Source organism: Schistosoma haematobium, chromosome 5, assembly GCF_000699445.3.
Source record: "Schistosoma haematobium chromosome 5, whole genome shotgun sequence".
Classification (NCBI taxonomy): Eukaryota; Metazoa; Platyhelminthes; class Trematoda; order Strigeidida; family Schistosomatidae; genus Schistosoma; species Schistosoma haematobium.
Window position 1 is genome coordinate 13,063,180 of NC_067200.1, and position 16,552 is coordinate 13,079,731.

The 16,552-nt window shown below is 34.9% G+C and overlaps 1 protein-coding gene across 1 annotated transcript in view; it reads left to right on the forward strand.

The window, feature by feature from the left end:
- Window positions 1–6,547: 6,547 nt before the first annotated feature.
- MLLT4 (myeloid lymphoid or mixed-lineage leukemia (trithorax, )) overlaps window positions 6,548–16,552 on the forward strand; it is a 98,326-nt gene continuing 88,321 nt past the window's right edge. Inside the window, exon 1 of the mRNA XM_012939086.2 lies at window positions 6,548–6,724. Coding sequence (XP_012794540.2) covers window positions 6,626–6,724 — 99 coding nt within the window. The 5' untranslated portion in view covers window positions 6,548–6,625. The remainder of the gene's footprint in view (window positions 6,725–16,552) is intronic.

The window sequence follows — 16,552 nt, forward strand, 5'->3', positions numbered from 1 at the left end:
GGCTTCTGTCGGTCCTTCACGACTCCCTGGTTGGGGTCCGAGAGATGGTGCTACACAGTGGCTAGAGACGTTATCAGATATGGCTCAGAATAGAAGCCAGTGGCGATCGTGGTGTAACCCTTTTTTACTTTCTTCATAAAAAGTGGTTGTGTCTCCCTTAACTGAAAGATTTCTTCTGATTGTACCTTTCCGTTCCCTCATTATTACTATTATTATTACTACACTACCTTACACCAACCCCTTCTTTATTGTTTTCCTTTTTTTGTTTTTTTCACGCCCCTCACCTTTTTTTCTTTCTTTTCGAATTCTCATTGTTTTGTGTGGCGCATATATATTGGCGCTCTCTTGTACCAATATTTATGTGTTCAAATAAATAAATAAATCTTGGGAGCTTTGCTCCGGGTACCTCAAAAACCGAAGATATTTGGGTCGCTTATTTGCAATTCGGAAATAAAATTTGGTGCCTGAACTGGAGTTTGGTTCTGTTGTTATTTTGGGTTCGTAAGTTTGAGGTAAATCGACATACAGTACTTCAATAACGAGAGAGAACAAAGGTCTGGACGTCACACTAATGCTGTTCAAGGAGGCACGTAAGGCAATTACAAGATAGGAATCATTTGGATCAAAGCATCCTTCGAAACAAAGAAAGAGGGAATCACAATGAATGTTATATAATGTTATATACCCACCAATAACGACCATAAAGATCAGTTCTATGAGAGGCTGCAATCGATCATAGCGAGGTGCCCAGGAGAAGACCTGATCATCCTGAAGGGAGGCCTAAACACCAAAGACAATACTGGATATTAAGATATCATGATGCGCCATGAACTGACTGGGTGAAAGGAAAGTGGTGAGAGATTAGAATATTTACGTGTATATAACAAATTTGTTGTAGGTGGCACAATAATTTCAAACAAACGCATACACAAAGCTACATGGATCTCACCGTGTCACACCACAAAGAACCAGATAGATCATATTTACATCAGTAAAATATTCACAAGGTCAGTGGAGTGCACGAGAACCAGGAGAAGAGCTGACATAGCTCCAGAGCACCACCAACTTGTGGTTGCTGTGATGAAATTAAAGCTAAAGAAACAGCGGAAAATTAGAGAAACAGCACCACAAAGGTTCAATATATCCTTCCTTTGAGATATTAAAAAGCTCGGAAAAATTTAACATAGCCCTGAACAACAGGTTTCAAGCCCGACAAGATCTACTTGAAGAAGAAACCACTGTGAAGGACAATTGGAAAGGGACTAATAAAGCACTAACTTCAACTTGCCAGGAGATTCTGTGCATCAGCAAGCATTATTATAAGGAATGGGTGTCTATCGAAAACCTGAATAAGATTTAAAGAGGGAAGAACGAGAATACAGCAATTAGCAACAGCTGATCGAGAACAGAGAAAGTCAAGGTATAAGCTGAATAAATAGAAGCAGATAAACAAGTGGAGATGAGAATTAGAGCTTACCAGCAGATATACTTGAAAGATCTAGCAATGACAGCAGAAAAAAACTAAAAAGGAAGGAGATATGAGATTACTATATGACACGACGAAGAAACTAGCAGGGAAGTATAGTAAATCAGAGAGATCGCTCAAGGACAAAGAAGGCAGGCAATCACTGAAATTTAAGGGTCGAGGAACAGACGGATAGAACAGCTCGAGGAACTCTTAAATAGACCAGCTCTATTGAATCCACCGGATATCAAAGCAGCACCTACAGATCTTCTCATAAGTGTCACCACCAACGATCGAGGAAGTCAGGATGGCCGTCAGACAAATCAACAGTTGGAAAGCAGAGGGACCTGACAATATAAAAGCTGAAGCCAGACAAAAAGCAGCTGCAACCATGCTCTGCGTTTTATTCAGGACATCCCATCAAAATACCGAGGAAGAGAGATGCGAGCAAACGTGTGAACTACAGAGACATCACACTATTATCAGAACCAGAAGGAGTGTTTAACAGAGTGTTGCTGAACTGTATGAAAGACTCAATAGACGTCTGGCCTTTAAATCAAAAGACTGGGTTCTATGAGGATTGGTCGTGCCCAGACCGAATCGCTACACTGAGGATCGTCGTTGAATAATCATTTGAACTCGTCACTATACATCAACTTTATTGATTATGAGAAGGCATTCGACAGTGTGGATAGGAGAATATTATGGAAACTTCTTTGACACTATGGAGTACCTGAGGAGGTCGCCAACATCATCCGCAATTAATACGATGGACTACACTAAAAAGTGGTGTATGGATTACACCTGAGGACCGGATTCAGACAAGGCTGCCTACTCTCCCCCTTGCTCTTTCTTCCGGTGGCCTCGACATTTGATGGGAAAAATGAAATACAATGAACAACCAGAATGCAACTAGATGACTTGAATTCCTCGGATGAAATGGCTCATTTATCCCAAAACAACACAGAGAACAGCAACCCATCTCACTTGATGGGGAAACTCTGGAAGAGGTGGAAAGTTTCACTTACCTGGGCAGCATCATCGATGAAAAGGGGAATTTGATGCACACGTAAAGGCGATGATTGGCAAAACATGAACCGCTCCTCTACATTTGAAGAACATATTGAACTTAAAACAACTGCCAACCAATGTAAAAGTCAGGATCTTCATTACGAATGTCAAGGTAGTTCTACTGTACGGAGATGAAACGTGGAGAACTACCACAACCATCATCAGAAAGGTATAAGTATTTATAACAATTGTCACTGCAATATACTGTGTTCGTTAGCCGGATATCATCAATAACAACCTACCATGGGAGAGAGTAGACCAGCTTCCATCTGAAGAGGAAATCGGGAAAAGATGTTAGGAGTAGATAGGACATACATTGAAGAAATCATCGGGTGACCCCGAACTCGTAATCTTCAAGGGAGAAGGGAAAGTAAAAGACCAAGGGACACGTTGAGTCGGAAATTGAAAGCAAACGTGAAAAGGATGAATAGCAACTGGTACGGATTACTCAGAACGGAGTTGGATGGAGAACTCTGGTGGTTGGCCTATCCTCCCTCACGAGGATTTCCAGACGCAATTTAGTAAGTAGACAATCGTCAAGCTCAATTAAATATCAAAATTCCATCCAGCTGCCAAATAAGAGAGGATTATCAACAACGAGGTTTTTACGACATGTGATACCGGTTTGATCCTGCTATCAATACAAACTGCTTCATATCACACAATAATAGACAGTGAAGAGATCGTTGAAGATATAAGTTCTCTTTAATCCCTTGAAAGTATAAAAAAGCCCTTTAAATTGTCAAAGTTTAGCTAGTGTACATGTGTTTAATGAATTCCTCTTAAAATGTCTGACTGATATTTTCTTACTTTTATGCCGCCAAATGATACCGTTCGTATATTGTTCGAGGAAACAACTCTGTTTGATAAGGCGATACTCAATACTTACAGTCAGACAAAATCAGGCTAAAGACAAGTCATGACTTGGTTAAGTGATACACACACATGCGCTTATATAAAAATACTTAGGGTTATGTATGAATAAGTGACAACGTCAAAATCTGACTCAAGAAGATTTAACCAACTGGTCAGTCCGGATGACCTATCTAGGCTAGACATAGTACTGGACACTACAGTATTATTCTGCTGGAGGGCTATGTTTGCGTTTCAGTCTTCTGGCAATTTGAGATTCCAAAAATCATAAGATAATATTATACACTGTAACATTGCATGGCTCAATTTACAGCTTTAAGTATACTTAACGGATGTTTAGGGATGTTTATGAATTTTGTACATCTGTCTATCGAAGCAGCCAAGCATATTACAAGTTGTAGCTGCTTTGAATAATTCGTTAGTGATGCGGTCATTGCCATAATAATAATTTATTCCAAAATAATAATATGTTACACGAGGCATGCCAGTTTACAAGCAAGATCAAAATATTTGTCGATATAGTCGAATTCTGTATGCTTTGTATCGAACTTAAGTAGAAACAACCAACCTGTAAATTTGGTAAGATAATACCAAGGACTAGATATGTGATCCAGATATTATACATTTTTAAACCGACTATCGAGTCGTTTACGACACTTATGATTAGGGTAGATTCCCCGCTTGACCGAGTAAATTGCTCCATAGTTTGGCGGTATTGACTTAGTTACTATTCCTCCCGCTTGCTTCAACGAATACATTCTTTCACATAGTATTATTTATTTGGATCTTCCCATTGATGATTAGGACTGCAGTTGATCAGTCTCTTATCGGCATACGTGTATTCTATGCGGATCGCCGAGATATATCTTTAATTCATAAGCATTATAAGTAAAGATGGATAGTTGTTAGCAGAATAATACAGGACGCGCGTTTAGTCCTATTTGGGACTCGTCAGCTGGATGTAATTGCTTTTCAAAGTTGGTGTTCACTCTGGGACTTGAATCAAGTACTATTCACTTCAAACGACATCGCGTTATTCACTCAGCTACTAAGATCTGATAGCCACCTGCTTGTGCTATGGGGCAAAGTTTAGATTCACCTGGTATTGTTTACCTAAATCTTCCCATTGCTTATAACGCCTGCGAATTAGGACAATATCGAGGCAATCCACACAGGTTGTGCATATGCCAATAAGATACTGAACATTTACAGTCCCACAAATCTCTTAACCATTGATCTACAGAATAAAAAGAAGGAGAAATTGCCCAATATATTCTCGGCCAATAGGTTGACCCAAAAATTATGTTAACTACGCCCGTTAGCATAGCGTAAAAACTCTTTTAACCTATTCTTTTAAAATATATCGGTACAATACTTTCTGTTTCATATATAAGTTCTAATTTACGAAGGAAGACAAATTATATCAAAATTAAAAGACAAAGTTGACTAATAAAAGCGTAGACAAAGAAGAGTTGGAAGTATAGAACATGGTTACACATGTACTGGCCAAACGTTAATAGACCAGGTAGAGTGAAAGATCGAAGAGGTCATAAGTCTGATAAAATAAAACACTTATGAGAGATTCACTGATTTTTCATTCGGTTACATCTAGTTATTTGATGACAAAAAGACACAGACTGGGATAGTGAGGAAATTTTGACGCTTCTGAAAGACAGTTTGAAATTTTTATTCACGTACAGTTAGATTTTCGTGTAGTGGCATTCTCATTCTATGTAGTAATAAACCACATATTTAGCAAGTGGTACCAATTATAACATTCCGTCCAGGTTTAATGGACTGTTGATGTTTTTAGTAAATTGCTTATCTTAAGTCAGCGTCATTTACAGATTACTGAGGTATTCACCATTTTACTCTCCATCAGATTTTCTCAGGTATGCACATGAAGTTCATTTTGACTTCATTAACACAGAGGTAAAACATCTATGTTTTAGTAATTTTCTTGGGTAAAGATGCCTTTAACCAAAATATACACTATGATCTGACTCAAGTGCGTGAAATATCATCTGTTACAAACACTGTTTTTGGACTGAAAAAGCTAGATAATGTCGCAACCTAGACCCAATGTCATTTTTTACTAAACTTTCATTATTGTGAGTAATTCATACGATTTATGAACGAAAATGACTCATTTTGATAGTTCCAGATAATTATCAGCACTTAATAAGGTCTATTTTAAACATCTGAATGTGTGCAGCATGTCCACTTTTGTTAGGTACAGCTTGTTAAATATTATCTTACACTATGTGGCAGATGCTATCTGTTCATGAATGTCGTTCCTCCTTCTCCTTACTGCTCCCTGCGTTTTCCAGACAATCCCGTGGTCTGTGCATTCTTTGGACTGTCGCTGGAATGGAAGACGTACCAGAGTTTGGTCAATGACTTGACTTATTTTTCGATTTTGTGACTTCGACGCGGAAGTCGTCTTATTGACTCTGTTCCTCATATTGTTACAGAACGGTTTTATGGTTTACCTATTTATTCAGTTCGTGAAATAATCATCTTCCCTTAACGTTAGAATACGTCCGGATTATTTTTTATTCTGGAACCAGCCAAATTACTCTATGATGATATAATAGTTGCCGTTATCCAGAAACCCTGCTGCTCTGTAACAAACGCACTTAGATTACAAGATGCACAGACCCACGAAAAGTCATAAGAGATAAACAGAACTGCTAGAGTTAATGGACAAGACCACCACCTATTGGAGCATCTCAAAGATTTTGAACCATACAGAAATAACGAGGCGCGGACGTAACGAAATCATATGCCTTAAACAAACTCGTAACAAACATATTGGTCTTTGGATATTGAACGTAAAGGATCTGGTCCAACATTACCGTTTGAAGCAAGGCCCTCAAGAAATATTCGAGTCACTCTTAGTCACATCGTTAAAATGGTACTCTGTTTGCTTTTGACCAAATTACTCCAGTCAACACGAGTAGGGTACTAAAATTTACCATAAAATTCAAGGCTATACATAGTGATTAAAATATTGAAGAAACTTAATTGTACTGTTAAAAGATGTCATGCAAACTACAATTCAATTTACTATCACTTATACAACTAACAACAAAAGACACGTTGTTTTGTTTAAATATATCAATAGTGTAAACAACCAGGATTAGCTCTACTGTCGTATTTTCGAAATGTCTCAGATAAATGATTATATACAGCTAAAAATTACCTAATGAACTAATGGGATTAAATAATTACGAGCAAAAAGATTTGTTAAGGCGTATTAAGGAATGGAATGCTACGAGACTGGATTTATTCAAAATTTCGGAACCTAATAAGGTAAATCTATTGAAGTCTTTTTTTATTTATTCATATATCCTTATATCTAACCATAAAATCCGTCCATAGTTGATCGCTATTTTTAAAAGTTAAAAATCAACTTGTGATACAAAGCGTGATTATGTTTTCTGCGTTTGACTTTAACTGTAACTGGTCGTCGATAATGAACCGTACTAGCATAAGGTAATCTGTACTCTTTTCAAATCCGAGTTTAAAAAGTGTTCTATCAGTTTTTGATGGTTTGAATATTCCTGCGAAAACTAGCAGTTATTTTTCAAGTCTAGGGTGTCATAAAATTGCTTCATCAGTTCCAAACGTATGGGTTGCATTGGAGTTTTTTAATTTCTTATCTATCAACGCTTTGTTTTAAAAAAGCTTTTCTGATGCTTGTTGTAATCTGTATGATTTTAGAGTGATAATCTCAAGCATAGTAAGTCATTTACTTAATTCTTCTCTTTAATAAAATCATTAGACTTCATATACTTTCAAACATCCACGATTTAAAGTTACTTCAATATTATCCTTTATTTTTGTTTGGTTTCACCCAAAAATTTGCAAGTGACCTGCACTTTTAGCAGTGTCGATTGAAGAAGCTGAACGATAAAAATATTCAACACCATTGATTCTACATTCACAAATCCACTCGATGTATAAGTAATTTAACAGTGACTTGCTACTAAAAACATATCCAATTAATTTTGTCTTTTCGAAAATAGTCTTACGTGCAAAACCAGTTCACTTCTTTTTAAAAAAGACTCAGGTTCACACCAGTGGATTGGTTTGACTTCAGTGGTTTTTATCTGTTTATCTTAGGTACAACCGACGTGTTGTTAAACATCCTTGATTGTGGCTTGATTCTGAAGATAAAGCAAACATACTACTGTTTCACTAGTACCTACAGAAATAAGAAAACTGGACTACAATCCAATCGCTACTCTAGTATCTTGTCGCATGTTACACATCCCCATAAAATTTGGTATCACTTTAGATAGATTTTTGTTTGAAATGATATCATTTAAGGTTTAGGTTACATTTTGTCCAAAATCACTTTATTCATAGTTGCTTAACAGTAGATATACGGTTAAAAAGATGATATTTTCTTATTTTCGGTCAAACAATCGAAAAAAGTCAACACCAGTAATCTATAACACAAGTTTCATTATATATGTTTATCCATTTTATAACGTGAGTAGTGGATAGGTCATTCTATTACATTTAAAGTAATTGAACTTTCCCGGACTTTGATGTCACAAATCTTTCAAAACACCTCTTCACCGTCTTAATTAGGATTGTATCAATAAAGCTGGATTTGTTCTCTTATATTTTATGTATTTTGTGTCTCCACGTTTACCGTGAACATTGGCTAACTAACGTTCTACAATAAACCTTGTTCTCTGAAACCAACAAGATAATATTGCCAAATGTAAATAGTGATAGTAAGTTTGTCGATGCTCTCTAAAATTGGACACATTTTTAATGAGGCATTTTATGCTAATTCGACACTACAAAGGTAGATTATCTTAGATCGAATCGGTTAACAATCATTTTCTGGATTTATAAATACAAGCTTAAAACGAGTACTATAGGCTCAGAATAAACATAATCCATGATGGTGAACTTTAAACAACAACACCTTGACACATTTCGAATCGTTAGAAATTAGTTCATTCTTTATTTCTTTCTTTAATAATTGACCAATAATAACTAGTATTTTGAACCCTTCAATTATGTCTGTTTTATTTACAAATTTTCTCTATGAAGATTTCTTAATTCTTTTGCTGTGGCACATTTAAGTTAACAATATCTAGGCATTGACTAAACAGTCACCCTTCGGCAACGTTTAAGCCAACTGAAATATGCATTGAAGCAAACTATCAGACATGAAATTCAAAACGTGTACGGTAACTATCAATATAGGAATCAAAGTAGCCAAAGAAATAACCGTATCCATAATTTTATATGCTAAGTATGAGAAATTATTTTGAGAAAGAACTTATAAAATAAAAGGATAGGAAGAAATGATATGTACTTTAAGGTTTACAGAATAATAAATGGTGATTATGATTGTTTTCCTAATACTAAACAGGTAGTTTTTACGTTTTGCTAGTGCTTAAACCAATAGTAAGTAATTTTATGAAGTGATACTTAGTATTAGTTTGTTTATATTTAGCTCCAAACATTGTTTCCGTAGTTTTTAAGTCAATACTAAAGTTCCGTGTTCTCAACTAGATCTAGTCATCCACCAAACAACCTAGACTAGTCAGGCTCTCAAAATAAGTAAAGCAGTGATATACTGGAGTTCTTCATTCCATATAGTTAAATTAAGAGCTGGTGCTGACCATACATAAACCAACATTTTCGGCTCTAATTGAGTCACAAAATCCGTCGCTAGGATATCTTTACCTGAATCTTATACCTTTAAATATTTTTTAACTTGCTTGACTTATATGTTTCATTTTTCGTTTCTGATTTGTGCTTCCTATGTTCATTTTTGTGACTATAATAAACAGCTGTTAACAATACTGCTTCAATATGCATCATCTTTTATAATGAAGGAGTTGGGTTAGTGTTCGGCGCGTTTGAATTTCTGCAACTAAGCCACCGGCTCTAATCTTACTCCATCTAGCTCATCTTGAGGTAAATATACAAATATGTTATCAATAAGTGAGTTAAGATGCATTTTGCATGCAAAGTTGAGCTAATCCACACTTGTACTTAACTCCTATGTTAATCACGACTGAGCTAGAATAAAATAAGCTATTAATTCCAAACTTTAAATGAAACACATTAGTTATTTGTTTCATACTGCTGTAAATCTGAGATATTTTGCTACCATAGGCTAATTTATTCTTTAGTTCGGATAAGTCTTTAAAGATTATCAAATCTTATGATTTGTATTTCAAACTAATCTTAGACAACTAATGACGTTAAGAGACACTAAAAAGCTACTTTGTTCTAGTATGGAACTCCTCAGGCATTCCCATTTACAACCCTACCAAAAATCGAACACATGGTTTTCAAGCTTTATAGAGAGTGCTCAATCTAATGACTATTAAACTGAGTATATTTAATCTTGTTTGATATTTTATCCTATAATTGACAACTGGTGAAAGGGATTCAGTCATAACGTAGATGGTAATCGTCACATCTTAGTATTTATTTCCGTCGTGCTTTTCATCTTCGATTGCTAGCTAACGTGAATTTAAAAATTACTGGGTTCGGTAACCATTTAACTTCGAATCATTTACTTTTGTTTACATTGTCTAGCTTCATTTCTCTTTGATAAATATACTAAAATGTGGTATAAGTCACTGATAAATCCCACTGGAATATGGTTGCGCAACGTTGTAATGTTATTGTAGTTCGAAATATAAACGGTTGAGTGGTTTTAACTGACTATCTCACTGATAACAGATATTTTGTATAACTCAATAATTTTTCAATTAAGATTCTTATAGAGTAAAACTGCGATGGGATTAATTCACATCTGATGTGATAAGATTTTGATGATATTACTATTAACAAATTCAATGTATCTTTCCGGTATCATTTAATCCCATTTTTTAAACTGGTACGTTATACCATAGGTTCTAAAACCTTGAGATAACAACGAAATATTGATTTGGAAATATTCTCAATAGTTCATTCTTTGATGTTATGACGTTTTTCATTGTTTTGTTTCAAATATTTTGTGAGAGAAAATTGGTCAATACTTGCTTAATTTATATTTTTATCAGAATAGGAATTTGCGGAGATTGTAGTAATTTAATAGTTGAATGCATGAGTTGATTAAAGCTAGACCACCATGGAAAACCTGGAAACACTGGACGGCCGTTCCGTCCTAGTAAGGGACTCCTCAGTAGTGCTCATCTACGATCCCACACGTCAGACTCGAACCCAGGACCTTCGGTTTTACGTATGAATGCTTAACCACTAAACCACTGAGCTTACATTCAACGGTGTCAATGTCTAACTGAGGAGTCCCATAATAAGACCAAACGGCCGTCCACTGTTTCCAGGTTTTCCATGATGGTCTAGTTTTAATCGACTCATAAATTCAACTATTACATTACTAAAATCTCCACAAGTCCCTATCCTGATAATAATCATCATCATGTGTTCACTAGTGACTGGCTTCAAGATGTACTTCCTGAAGTTCTAGTGTGAAGCCGTGATCAGTGGAGTTCAACCGTGTCTGTTGCAAGACAGTTACTCACTGAAGACAATAGCGAACGTTGGCACAATATCGTGGATTACCTGAAATTAGACATTAACACCATTAGATGCCACTTCATTGGTCTAGAGGTTAAGCGTTCACACGCGAAACCAAGTGTCACGTATAGGATCATGGATGAGCACTACTGAGGAGTCCCATACTAGAACAGAACTGCCATTCAGTGTTTCCAGGTTTTCCATGATAGTCTATCCTTTAACTGACTCATAAATTCAACTATTAAATTCAGATATCTTTCTACATAGAATCTTTATGTATATTACTGTATACATACAGTTCTTTCACAGTGAGTTTAAATTATAATTAATTTGATACATTTGAAATTACACTGAATCGATTTGACTTTATATTCTTATCGATTATAATATGGTTGCTTGAATGACGCGTGTGTATGTATATAGAATACACTAACACAAACAAACAAACAACCAACCAACCACACTGAAAAGCATTTTACTATTCACCAATAATTATTGAAAAAAATTCTTTTTGAATATGTAACTATTTATTTATTATACCATAATGAAGAGAACATTGTTACTAGGGCGAATAGATAAGTCAATAATGCATTATGTTTTAAGTTAAAACAGTTCAGTAATCTTAATATTATGAATTGATCTTAGTTAGAGAATTGTCTAGAACTTGGAAGATCTGAATTGTTGTTTTATCCTAGTATTATAGTTCTTAAAATTACCCACCAACAACTTCATGAGGGATTAAGCTAAGGACATTCAGATCTCGTAATTCAACCTTTAGACTACTGAACCGGGATCCAATAATTTATATTCTACATTCGATCAGTTCGTGTTGATGTGAAGTTGACTTCATGCCAAACGAGGGGCAGCAGTTACTTATTGTCATCAAAGGCAGATGATCAAACAATATCATGAGTTGATTAAACGTAGACCCTTAAATCACTGGACTCTAGTTAATCAGTCTAAACCTCATGTTCTATCCATAAAGACTGAATATTCTAGGTTCGATCCCCGATGTATTTGTGGATCCGTACAGTTGAAGAAAGATTCTCTTAATAGAATGAAAACTTTGTCCAGTACTTTCTGATTTTTAATGGTTATCTTACTACCGCCACTTTATGAGGAGAATCCGAAGTCTTCATAAAAAATTACATGGATTTAAATCTACTTCCGGGTTTGTCAAATTGTTTTTTTAACTGAACTATAACTCAAAATTAATAAATACCAATCAAAAATCAAAATAAAAATATAATCATAGTTAAACATTAGGTAGTTTTTTTTAGGCAAACTTGAAGAATACTGCCGAATGACTCAGATTTTGACGCGTTTTAACCCATACGAAGTCAACAAAAAGAAATACAATAATTTCTAACAGAAAATAAATAGATTTCCTGAGAACATATTGATTTCACATGAATAAGAAATTGCCTCGAAATTGCCTATAAAAACCTTAATCCAAACATTCCAACCCTAACACTGCTTTTTTACAGCTACTTACTTACTTACTTACTTACAACTGTTACTCCTAATGGAGCATAGGCCGCCGACCAGCATTCTTCAACCCACTCTGTCCGGGGCCTTCTTTTCTAATTCCATCCAATTCTTGTTCATTTTTTTCATGTCTATCTCCATTTCTCGGCGTAATGTGTTCTTTGGTCTTCCTCTTTTCTTTTGGCCTTGAGGATTCCATGTGAGGGCTTGTCTTGTGACACAGTTGGGTGCTCTCCTCAATGTGTGACCTATCCACTTCCAACTCTTCTTCCTCATTTCTTCCTCCGATGGGATCCGATTTGTTCTTTCCCACAGTTGGTTGTTGCTAATAGTGTCCGGCCAACAGATCCGAAGTATTTTGCGTAGACAACTGTCAATAACCACCTGTATCTTCTGGATGATGGCTCTCGTAGTTCTCCAGGTTTCCGCCCCATACAGTAGAACTGTTTTGACATTTGTATTGAAAATCCTGACCTTGGTGTTGGTTGACAGTTGCTTTGAGTTCCAGATTTTCTTCAGTTGTAAATATGCTGTTCTTGCTTTACCGATCCGCGCTTTCACATCTGCATCAGACCCACCATTTTTACAGCTAGCTAAAGTTAAAATGGAATGCTAATGCATTTCATGTTTATGTACATACATTTAACATAACTTCAGTGCTAACATTCACATATTAGTGTTTTTTTAACTGCTCAATTTTTTGTAAGTAGTTTAGCCTTTTTTTCTACATTCGAATCCGTCATAGTGCCATCAGCTGTCGAAAGCAAACTTTCTAATTATTAGCTAAACGATATTATTGATTAATATAAGCGTCGTAAATTTAAAGTCAGTTATTTTTGGCAGATCAGTTCGGCAATATTCTTTATTTTTGACCTTTATAATAGATTGTATGATAAAATTTTTTTAGAAAAAGACACTCAAAGTTTGGACAGAATGAATTTCTTTGATTTTATGAGAGAAATTCTAAGACAGGACTACACAGTCAAGTTTCCAAGGTCCTCACATATTATATTTTCTAAAAATATGTCTTGAGAGGAATTTGACCAATGCTGAAAGACTAGACATACATGAAACTGATCATTACTCAATGCCCAATCAATTGCAGATATATCAGTCTTACAGTATGCTAGTTGCAGCCCGAACAGTCCAGTGATAATATATTAGACTATGAACCTGGGTAACTGATGTGAATCGCACAAGGAGAATTAGATATCTCAAGATCTCAAGTGATGGTGTGAATGGTAAATACTAAGATAACTGATCTAGAAGTCTCTCCTAACTATCTCCAAATACCTAAAAGAATAGAACATTTTAGGTAGTCATTATTCTGTTTGGTACTCATATGGTTGTCGTGAGATTCAAATTGTTTTTATGATCACAGACGTTACCACTCAACTATTCCAACCTAAATGACTCGAACAGTGATACTGATTGACACAGGTTCATTTTACCTTGTGGACACATCTCAGCATGATTGATGCGATACAATCGATAAACAGTAGGGAAGATACTTAAGAATTAATTAATTTGTGCATAGAGTAGGGATGTACTTTTTGTAAAAGTTGAAGTGGACCAACTTTTTTTGATAGAGATAAGTTAATATCTCTATATTTAAGTTTTGTTTTACAAGTCTGTGTCTTAAAGCTATTGTGAGAAGGACACAAATGAAGTATGGACAAGATAAAATATATTATAAATTGTCTGCTACTGTCATTATCAAAGAGTCATATTTTGTTTGTTAAGAGTAGGACGAAATATATTTTGAAATGATCATCCTAAAGCTGATCCTTGAGGTTACTGTCTGTTGAAGTGAGTTTATTCTTACGTACAATCAAAGCAACAGCGCAAACGAGCAGTTAGATGGTCTGAGACAACCAACACGAAACCATCGACCTAAATTTTTACATAAATGCCTGTCGTTATAAAGATGTCCCTGTGATACTAAAGGAAGTGATGCTCGGCTTTACAGCCTAAGACGTTGTCAATTACCATGAAATTCAGGTCCAGAGTTTCTTACTAACTATCTTCTGTCGCTTATTATAGCAATCTAGTACACTTGGTGTCCAGACACTTAGAATAATAACAACACTGAAACTTATTCAAAGGAATACGATCACCATCAAACAGTTAGACATAAATAAGATTAGTTCATTGCACAGTGATCAATCATTTGTGTAATGAGTAATTTCCCCTTTGGATAATATCATTATTTCGCTTAATGTTAATTTCTCTAATCTTCTTCGGTACATAATTTACCAACTAAAACCAATTATTAACTTTATTTAGAGTAGATGGAATGTGGCTTGCAGTGGAAATTTGAATGCATATTTTATCCTATGTTGGACATGTAGGCTGAATATGCCTGCATCCCAGACTTAATGTTTACTCACTCACACCCGGTGCACAAGTGAGTGGCTTAATGAAGTCATTGGCTAAATGAACAACTAGTTGATGTTTATAGTAAAAGGTACTAGGTTCGAGTTTCGGAGTGAATGTTAATTCTGGGGTGTAGATACGCCCAACTGACAAGTCCCAATTATGACGAAATGCACGTCCTGAATCTTCATTCTTAGCCATATTTCATCTGTTCTACATAAAATTGTGTCATAGTGGTCATATCAAGGCAATTCACACAAAATTAAATTGACAATCATTAACTGTTCTATCTTCCATTTAGTATGATGTGAAACATTTTCACTTATTTACTTTGAAATACAAAGATTTTGCGAATTCATTAAGTATGGAAGCTTAGATAGGTACAGATAACCAACAAATGAATTATTAACTTAGTAGAAATACTATACTCAGCTTTTAAACGGTAATTAGGATGTCAGAACATGACAACATCTATTTCAATTTATGTGAAAACCAAGTATATTACATCATTCAGGATACATGAATTGTACATTACTGATTAGTGGTAAATTCTGTTGTTTTGATGTTTATTTAGACATTTTCTGCCTGTTAACAATGTAAAGTCTATTTATATGCTATCTTCATTCAAAACATATAGGTTTACTAAAATTCGTCATAAAAATACATGCATATTAATTAGTTGAACACATTTAGTTAGAAAAAACACCCGGCATTTAAATTTTGGATGAGTTTATAATTTATGGACAACCTTTGTGCGACGCCAAAATGACCTTGGGAATACCCACCTACTTAAATGATGGTTATAAAGCAGTATGAAGAGTAAGGTTTATGATTCAAAGTTGACGCTTAGGGTTAGGAATTAGATTTATAGTTTTCATCATGAATTGACATTAACTAAAGTGCCAGGATGCTATTTATACAATTGGGTGAATGAGTTTCGTGCCAAAATCCGAGACCTGTTATCCTAAATCTGATTGTTTCGTCCATAAATTATAGTCTCGCCAACTTGATTTTAAGGAGATTTACTTAACCCCCATTTAGAATAATCTACAATACCTGGTTAATAATGTTAAGTGCTCAATTGACAATTATTCTAAAAAACCCTCATTTTCTAAGTTGAATGTCACTTAAAATGTTTATCAATCTTTCTGTTGAGAATCAAAATGTTTGTTAGTTATCCAACTTAAAAAACCGTTTACCTTTAAAAAAGAAAGAACTCAATCATTTGATGAATGAATTTTCTTAGCAACTTCTTAAAATTAAAAAAAATTTTTTTTGGAGGATGGACTGTATCCATGTAATTCACAAGTGAATCATTGATATAAAGATTTTTTCTTACCGATAAAATAAATCACGAAAAAATAAATATAAAGAAATAGGAGATGTTAGACTAAATTTCTACATGTCACTAACATGTCACTAGCACAAATAAATCACAGCCTAGTTACTATGCATTTTGGGGGGGGGTATTGAAACCACCTAAACTACTTTTTGATTATTAATGTAATGGATATAAGGATATATGTTTCCTTAATATTTTGATATGTATCGTTTACATTTGGCCTTATTCAAATGTCAATAATCGGCGACATTAGACAACAACAACAACAACAGAAAAATAAAGATAACTATTAAACTGTCCAGATAATGATTCATTTACCTCCTATTGCGTTTGTTTATCGTTGGATTTATTTTGAAAATCTTTTCTAACAGAATTAATTGTATTATAATTATGTGATTGCTACTATTAGT